We start from the raw sequence: 9,099 nt of genomic DNA on the forward strand, positions 1-9,099 counted from the left end.
ACATTCATGCTCCTACTCCAAGTTCTGACTACAAACGTCATCTGTGTGCGCGTGCACACACACACACACACACACACACACACACACACACACACACACACACACACACACACACACTAGGCTTGAAATGAAATGCTATCCCTTGTTGGGTTAGTAATATAGACCTAAAATAACCTGCTTGACGGGGGACCCTCACACACTGGTTTCTACAGAAAGACAGCAAGCAAACGGTCAATAAACAGTCTGCATAGGCTGTCTATTTCAGCTCAATAAAAAGTTTCACAGGTTGTTCTGAAATAGTGCTCTGACTAACCGAGTGAACCATATGACATCTGACTCGACTGATGGAAAGTTACTCCCAACTGTAACATACTCTTTTACATTTTAAGGTTTTAGGTTGTTTGAATTTAGACATTCTGCTGGGTTTTATGTGTCATTCTGCACAGTTTGTGTGTTTTGATAATAATTTGGTTAGGCATCCGGTATTGAATCCACACACACAGACACATACACAGAAGGGTTTTGCGAGTGCCAGCCTAACAAGGAGTCGTTTAGCGCCATGACAGTCTGGGCTTGCTAATGTGGAGTGTGTTGATATTCCCTTTTGGTCACTGCTCCTGGGCAAGTTTTGATGTTCCCGCACTAATGGGCAGGGATTAAAGTGTAAGAGTGAAATCCGATCCTGCGTCTCTTTCCCTGAGGTCGGCTTCACCGGAGGGCTGCATACAAGTATGCCGTACCATGCAAACAGTGAACCTCTCAGGGGGCAACTGGTAACTCGATATTTAGCCTAAAGGTTGAGCTCCTCCTGAAACTCTTTATGATGAGGCCTGAAGGGTCAGGAGGTTGACACATGTCCATCATAATGTAACCAGCCAGCTAAACTGTTTGAACTTTCTTCCGATTATATTACAGTAAAGTTAAATATTATGCTGTATATATGTTGAAGCAATGATGAATGGAAGACATGTGTCACATGATAGTCAGAAACATGTTTCTGTGTCAGTGTCTACAATGTTCCCTTGACTATGAGGGTAACATGACTCAGCCAGTCTGCAGACAGATGGAGAACTGTTTAATCAACACTAAACACAGCTCAGTAAAACAATAACATTTGTACCACCGTCCAAATACATGTGCAGAGGATTTCAAAGCAATGAATTAGAAATTATTACCACATACATAACAGTGTTCGTTTATAAACGAACAGGGAAATCAAAATCCAAAGTACAAGCATAGCTTACAGTTGGAAATAAAACATTTTTTAAAAAGGAAGTCCATTGTGCAAGAAACAGCAGCACAGTTCATCTGTGATGCTGTCTCCACTACAGGGATGCATGCCATGGTTGATCAAATGGGGTGATAACAGGGTTTCCACGGCAACTGTTACCAGGGGCTGAAGCACAGTGAATGTATGCTCCATTGGGGTCAAGAGGGTTACAAAGCCACGACAGATGTAACAGTAGCAGCCTGGAGAGAGGCTCCACGGTCTCATTGTCTTACATCTTCCGCCAATACATTACAGCTTTTGTTCTCAGATGAATAAAAGGGTGATGTCCGATCACTCAAACGTGTCTGTGAGAAACCACCTGCAGGTTGCACATGCGCATGAGCCCTTGACATCCCCACCCCCACATATGACTTGCTATGGGCAAGTGATAGTTGCACATAGCAGGTCACTGCATCCCTACCATGCACTTGCCTCAAAGTCAGCATTGTCACATGTTCTCAAATCAACACTGTGAAGCCATTTTATTCATCCAGCAACTATACATAGCGAGATTAAACGTAAACGGCCACTGACATACACAAACCCTCGTGTTTACAGTGCTTCGATTGCTCTAATACATCTTTTTATTCTACTTCATATTATATACACTACATATGTTGCAAGTGAAAATGTCCATGAGACATTTTTTTGTTGGGGGTTGCAGGAATAACTTTGAAAGTTATGAATCAAGCTAGCTAACCTGGATTAAAGTTGGCCCAAAAAAAATCTTGTTTTAGTAAAATTGCGCTTCTCATCAACACACAGGATAAACTACTGTACTTTGCATTGGGAGCTCAGTATCCTGTCACACTTCATCAACTCATCAGATAGAAGCAAGTGAGTCAAAGAGGAATGTATTTTATATAAAGTGCAAATTATATTAGCTGTCTAAACTGTCATGTCCAGTTTTACATGAGAAGCAAAGCTTGCAGAGTTAACAAGCAGCAAGACATATGATGTATTTAACTGTTACGTGGAAATCAACTGCAGCTGCCAGGCAGTAATATACAGTGTATAAATGTCTGGGAAATTAAAGCATTAACACGTTTATCTAGCATCAAACAAGCGCTGCCATCTGTGGAAAGAGATTTTTGGATTAAGTATGTGTCTGAACAGCTGTTTGTTGTGTAAGTAAGCTATGTCTGTCTCTCGTTACCTTGTGGGTTCTCAGTTCAGTTCGACCCCAGGTGCCTTAGGAATGACACCTCTGCTCATTAGCTGAGCTTTCCTTTGTTAATTTAAAGAACCCTTTGAGACGTCTGTCTTGAGGTCTTAAACACTCAAATCGGTCTGAGTCCTTATTAACATTGTGGCCGTGCTGAGACTAAGGTTTGTGGAGGAGTGCGCTCAGTTTTAAATGGTTTCCCATTTAATAGAGGCCAATAACTCAAGGCAAAGAGGAGGTGAGGAACATGCAGCAAAGCATTTGCCCAAGTGACTTGTCTGGATGGTAGGTCACGGTGGGTTGGGTCTATTGGAAACACAGACTAGTGGGAGGGAGCCATGGTCAAATAGCTTGTAGGGCAAAGAACCTTTGGAGGTCCAAACGTCCGTCTTGGGGTCGTAACACTCAAAGCAGTCCGAGTCCTCGATGACATCATGGCCGTTGAGGATGCGTCCGCCGGTGACAAAGAGCTTGTTGTTGATCACTGTTGCACTGTGGTGCATCCGCCGCTCTTTTAGGTTCTCACACTTGAAGAATTTGTTGGCTTTAGTGTCGTAGGCGATCATTCGCCTGGTGTATCCTGAAAATTAGAAATTAATTAAGCACACTTTTAAGAATAAGTCTGGTGATGTTTACATTTTTCTTACAATCAACAAATCCAAAGTAAAAACCAAAAGGAACGTGGATGTGTATCTAAAGCTTGATCTGTGCTGTAGCGCTCCATTGGTGACAAATAAGCGCACTGTTTCCTCCTGTTTGAGTAATGTTGCATAAAGTGCCCAGCTGTTTTTAGAAACTTAAATAGTCTAAAAGATTTACATCAATGACAATGCCGTAAAATGTTAATGACCACATGTATGACGCAATGGAGCACCCATTCATTGAACTCACCTCCTATGATATAGATCTTGTCTTCAATGACAGCAGCAGGAGCACAAACGTTTTTCACCGTCCTTGTTTCTAGACTGGACCACAAGTTGCGAGAGATGTGATAGACCTGTTGACACAACAAACAGTCAACCTGTTTCTTGCAGCATCAAAGACTTTAGTTTTCTATCTGCCTGTGTGATATTCGTTATAGCTCTGGCTCCTAATTTTTCAAGTGTTGATACCGACAATGAATTTGGTTCAAGGCCATGTCTGAATTTGGGGGGCAACGATGCAATATTTGGACTGCGATACTGATTCAATGCTGCTGAAATGAGAAGTATGACTTTACCTGAATCAGCCTGACTGGATTCTGCATGGCATCCTCCCCTCCGAAAACGTAGATCCTCTGATCACTGGCTGCAACAGCTGGATGCAGTGCTGCTGTGGGCATCAGCGCCATGACCTCCCATTGATTAAACATACTGTTATATCTCTCAACAGACTGAGAGATTTTCTTGTCCACGCCAATGCCTCCTAACACAAAAATGAAGTGCAGATAGGATACACTTTGGTGGGCATATCGTGGTTCTAGCATAGGCTCAGCAGTCCGCCACTGGTTGGTCTTCAGGGAGAGTGTGTAAACTGTGGCGCTGACTGAGCTGTCACCTGATGCCATGCAGAGGCTGAGCCCGCCAACCACATAGAGGATGCTATGAATGCACACATATGCAGCTTTGTAGAGGCGCAGAGGGAGCTTGGCCAACCACTGCCAGCGATGAGTCCTTTCATCATATAGTAAGGCTTCACGTGAGGTCTGTTCATTGTTTTTGCGTCCTCCAACCACCACTAGTGTTTCGTTGCAGGTGTAACGCCGCGGTGTGGTCCAGAGCGGCTTAAGTTCTCGGCTGCACTTGGTGCTGACTGTCAGCATGAGGCGGCGCACTGACTCGATTATCTCGGTACATAGGGTGGAGGACTGCACCAGTGGGTCATTGGCAATAAACTGGAAAAGGTAAGTTGGATGGATGTAGCGAAGACGGACTTTCTTGAAGAGATCATGGATGGCACCGCGTCGTGAGAAGGGGTCATGGTGGATCCACGCCAGGAGGGTCTCAAACACTTGCTCTTCCTCAGCACAAAGTCGGTCATCTTCTAGATAACACATAAGTTCAGGAAGAGACAACTCACAGAAGTCCTCTGTCGCAGCTACATCAGAGAAACACCTTACAGCCATTTCCTTCGCCCTCTCCCTCAAACTCTCACAGTGAAGGATCTCAGAGAGTCGTATCATGCTCAGACAGTTTTCTGGACTCAGCTGCTTCTGGAGGAACACGGAACACGCCTCAAAGAGACCTCCGTAGTGAAGCATGGAGGCTGCCTGCATGAGCGGGAGCACAATCTCCATGGTGATAGTGATGCAGCCTGTATAGACATAGTCCACGATGCCACTGAGGACATCTGAAGAGATTCCCTTGAGATTCACTCGGGCCTGACTGCTCTCCAAAAAGTTGCTGCAGAACATGGCCCGGAAGTATGGGCTGCTGGAGACAAGGATGTTCCTGTGGCACGGGATCTCCTGGTGCTCCGTGCAGAGCAGGACGTCTGTCAGGATACGCTCCTGACGGAGGATGTTGAGCTGGGCAAGTAGGTGGGAGGGAAATTCTGAGTCTTTGAAAGAGAAAACTTCTCGTGGTTCTAAGGCCATCCTGTGGAGACGGAATGAGAGAATCTATGACCATAGTGTTGTATTTCAATTGTCCTTTGGAGAGAGATGGTTCATAAAAACATGGGCATACATTACAAATCCAAATGTTATAAACTACATGTTGTGGTGTTATAGGAGGTCATATCTTGACCCGGCAAAGTGACTTCCTGACATCTCACCATGACGTTGACAGGAAGCTATCATGTCTTTCCTAAAATTTGCTTTCAGGTCCAAAAGTAGATATTAATTCTTCAACAAAAAGGATTGAAATCTACCAATAACCCACTAAATAACCAATTTACCCAAGTGCTACTTTGCGTGTGAAACTAGATTAGTAAGGTCAGCTATTCAGCTTTCAAAGAATGTAAGAATCCCAGCTTATTATTTAACATTTTATCACACTTTCCTCTTTGTCCTTGGATTAACATGCAGATGACAGAAAACCCTTACATTTATCAACCAACTCTCAAACTCTCAGCAGCTGTCCTTAATGTGACTCACAGATTGCTATTTTTAACCCCTCTGTATAATCTTGATGCATCCATGTAGCATTAGGCTACATCTCCCTTATCAACCAGCCCATCATCGCTGACATTAACAGAACTGTGTTAACTGACCATCTGTGTGTGTCTCTCTGTCCCTCCCAAACAACTCTCATTCTATTATTGTTTTTTATGTTGTGTTTTTCCTCCATCGTATCCCACTCCGTTTCTCCCTAGTTGAAGGGTTTGTGACTATCCTACTGTTTGAAGAAAGGCATGTCATTGGGCTACAAAGCTTTCTAATCACACCTAGCAACAGCTCCTGATTCCCTCCTACTTAATTTCTCTGTCTGGTATTGTTTGACCTGGATATTGGACTACTGGTAGTACCAAGAACTCCTTAAAATTGAAACTTGATGCACACTTGAGTATAAATTATATTCAATCACTTGGGATACTTTCTCGTCAGTCATCAATAATGTTTCTGAATATTTACCCATTTATCACTAACCATATATCTGCCATATTTAATATATATATATATATATATATATATATATATATATATATATATATATATATATATATATATATATATATATATATATATATGTGTATATATATATGTATATATATATATATATATATATATATATATATATATATATATATATATATATATATATATATATATATATATATATATATATATACTGTAACCACATGTCAAAGTGGAAAAAAAAAACACTGAAGCAGTTGAATATTATATTTGTGTCAAAATGATGAGTTTGAGAGAGACGTGTTGAACTTGTTGGCAGTTCATCAGCAACATCTGTGACTGAGTGAATCCTTACCTCCTGCCCTCAGAAAAACAATAATATCCAAAATGTCTATTCAGTCCCGTCAGAAAAAATCAGTCTCAATCAAAAGAGGACCAAAACATTATCCAGTGGGAAAATGAATAGTGTGGTCAGGGAGGAAAAAGGAACATGAGAGAGAAACGACGAGGCTTTCCAGTTAGGCGCTGTGGAGCTCGCCATGAGGCCACTGTGTACATTCCTGCAGCTAAGAATAGTATCCTGGGCCACCGTGACTGAAGCCAGGCCTCTCATGTGACACAGAGCTGTTTGGTACCCAGTTGCCGGCTTTACAGCTCTGCCATGGTCCAGTGTAGATAGCATTTACAACAGCCAGGGGGTGAGGGGGAGGATCTTCACAGGGTCCTGACTCAGCCATCCAGCCCACCCAAGCTGGTGTTTAATCAAAGTGTCCCAGAGCTGCTAAGCCTTGTCCATCTTCCTGTGCTGTTTAAGTCCTCCTCCCTCGTGTGTGTAACCCAGGATGAAGTAAATATAGTGCAGCGCTGATGGGCCAGCCTGACCAGGAGAAACAGCTGTGAGAAATGGGCTCATTTTGCATCTAGATGTGGTGCTGTTTCTGTGTGTTGGTTCACGCACAACTGGAAATGATTACTGTTACTGCTGTTACAGGTGTCAGTTACATTGTAACAATGCATGTGTCGCATTGCCAAATAGCATTCATTACCCCATGAAAATAGTTCTGTTTGCATTAGTAGTAACAGACGTCTCTGATAATGTGTTAGGATGTGTTTGCGTCTAGGAAATGGTGGACTCTGCAGCAAACAAAGAAAACTACCAGAATGGTTACAGATTGAGTACAGTGATAGCTATTGCTCAAAAATATTGTCCATAGCATCAAAAACCAGGTTTGATTTCTTAAAACTCTGACGGATTATAACTTTAAACTCTTCTTTTCTTAAAACAAGTGAAAACATCTGGCAGTGCAGTGATACTACTTCTACTTGCACAATGACAGATTGAACAGATTGAACTGCCTTGATATTATGGCGATGTTAAACTGTGTCATGTTAACAAAATGTAGTCTTTTTACTGCAGACTTTTTTTTCTAATTTTTTTTTTTTTCTACTGTACTTTCACCTCTTACGGCCTCTAAACGTCATTTAGACTAAACAGTCTGAGAAGGAAAACTGCACCCACCTAATATCCACATACCACACACGTTATTATTGCTTCATTTTGAGGAGTCAGGAGCCACAGCTGGGAAACAGTGATACGGAGCAAACAAGCAGTATGCTCTGATATATTGCAGAAAGATAAAACAGAACATTAATATGGATGTAATATCTTGTAACATTATTTCAAGTCACTGATGGGAAAGATTAAAGGACACATTTAATATAATCTCTTTTTATGTCATAACCCTATGTTTCCACTCATACTTGATGGAGAGATATAGTTCGGAGGCATTTGAGGCTCCTTTTCCTTACAGTTTAAATGTCTGACTTGTCATGTCTTTATCTTACACAAGGGCCTTATCTTCAGCATCCATCTCAATTGAACCCCTTGCAGCTCTTGAGGTAGTGAGATGAAATATTGTCAGGTTTGTTTAGCGGCATCTGACAAGGAACTGAAGTTGCATGTGGACGGATTAAATGACAAAACTGCAAGCAAGTGAGCTGTCAGCAAGTCTGACATCATGACATGCTAGCGAGCACACACAGCTTTGGTGGACTTTGCCACGCAGCGAAATCCTGCACTCTGTTACCAGTTACCAAGTGACAGTGGATATGTACTCCAGATGCCTTCAGGCGCAAAACAAAAAATAGGACAAATGCAGATAGAGGTGCAAAATTAAGATTAGAATTTCCCCCCTTTTCATCTTGCTGGGCCGAAAAAACTCACTTTCTTCCTCTAATTATGGCTTGGGGGATATTTATGTAACTCTACTAGCGGAGCTCCTTGAAGATGTGCAGCGGTTAATCTTCATTTTGCACTTTTTATCATCAGATTTGATTAAATATACATTTATAATCTTTATAAATGTCAATGGTCTATGTTTGCTTATGATATGTTATAACAATACTCGAATTCTGCGAACAAACATTTCTATAAAAGTATATTTTCATTTAGACCTTTTAACCTCAGTTCACATAAGCAGGCCAACAAACCGTTCTCATTATGTATTTAATGTTGCAACGCGGCAACAGTGATATATCATATTGATGTGAGGCTATTGACACCCACTGTTGTCATATATTAAAAACACATCATTGAGGCACACTGAGTAGCATTAACATGGCCAGTGTTGTTTATTTTCAGCCACAAACACGCTCTCCTGCTGTAAATACTCCCAGTGCCAAGTGTGTATTAATCCGTGGCTGAAAATAGTCCGCTACAAACACTCTGCTCTTTGAATAATGCGTGCTAACAACTACAATGACCTGCTGTTTGAAGAAGGTCCAAAAGCTTTATTTGAATTGAAAGTATATAATCATCATCAGTTTAAATAAATGTTTTGTACATCTTCAGGAATGGCTTTGCTTGGTATTGAGAAACAAGCTGCAGTAGGAGATGGAACACCACATTGTTGGCTTGTAATCCTTTTATTAGATGGATGGTAATAATACAATGGAGTGGAACCTGTCCAATAAGCCAGGCTTTTGAGGTGAAACACATTCTTCACATGCCATTAGTCAGGTTTAATAAATCCATCATTTGTCACCTCGCTCTCGAGCTCCATTCACATCGACGGTCACGCCTCGACCGGAAGTGACGAATCTCGCCAC

The 9,099-nt window shown here is 41.7% G+C and overlaps 1 protein-coding gene across 1 annotated transcript; it reads right to left on the reverse strand.

Moving 5' to 3' along the window:
• Positions 1–1,100: 1,100 nt before the first annotated feature.
• Positions 1,101–6,433, reverse strand: klhl38a (kelch-like family member 38a). Its single transcript, XM_068575878.1, has 4 exons — positions 6,347–6,433; positions 3,655–5,011; positions 3,327–3,432; positions 1,101–3,015 (listed from the first exon to the last, which is right to left on the reverse strand). The coding sequence occupies exons 2-4, from the start codon at positions 5,008–5,010 to the stop codon at positions 2,726–2,728; spliced, it is 1,752 nt and encodes a 583-aa protein (XP_068431979.1). The 5' UTR covers position 5,011; positions 6,347–6,433; the 3' UTR covers positions 1,101–2,725.
• Positions 6,434–9,099: the final 2,666 nt, after the last annotated feature.

This window comes from Clinocottus analis, unplaced genomic scaffold (assembly GCF_023055335.1).
Source record: "Clinocottus analis isolate CAN_PGR_092001 unplaced genomic scaffold, fCliAna1.0.p SCAF_14, whole genome shotgun sequence".
Lineage (NCBI taxonomy): Eukaryota > Metazoa > Chordata > Actinopteri > Perciformes > Cottidae > Clinocottus > Clinocottus analis.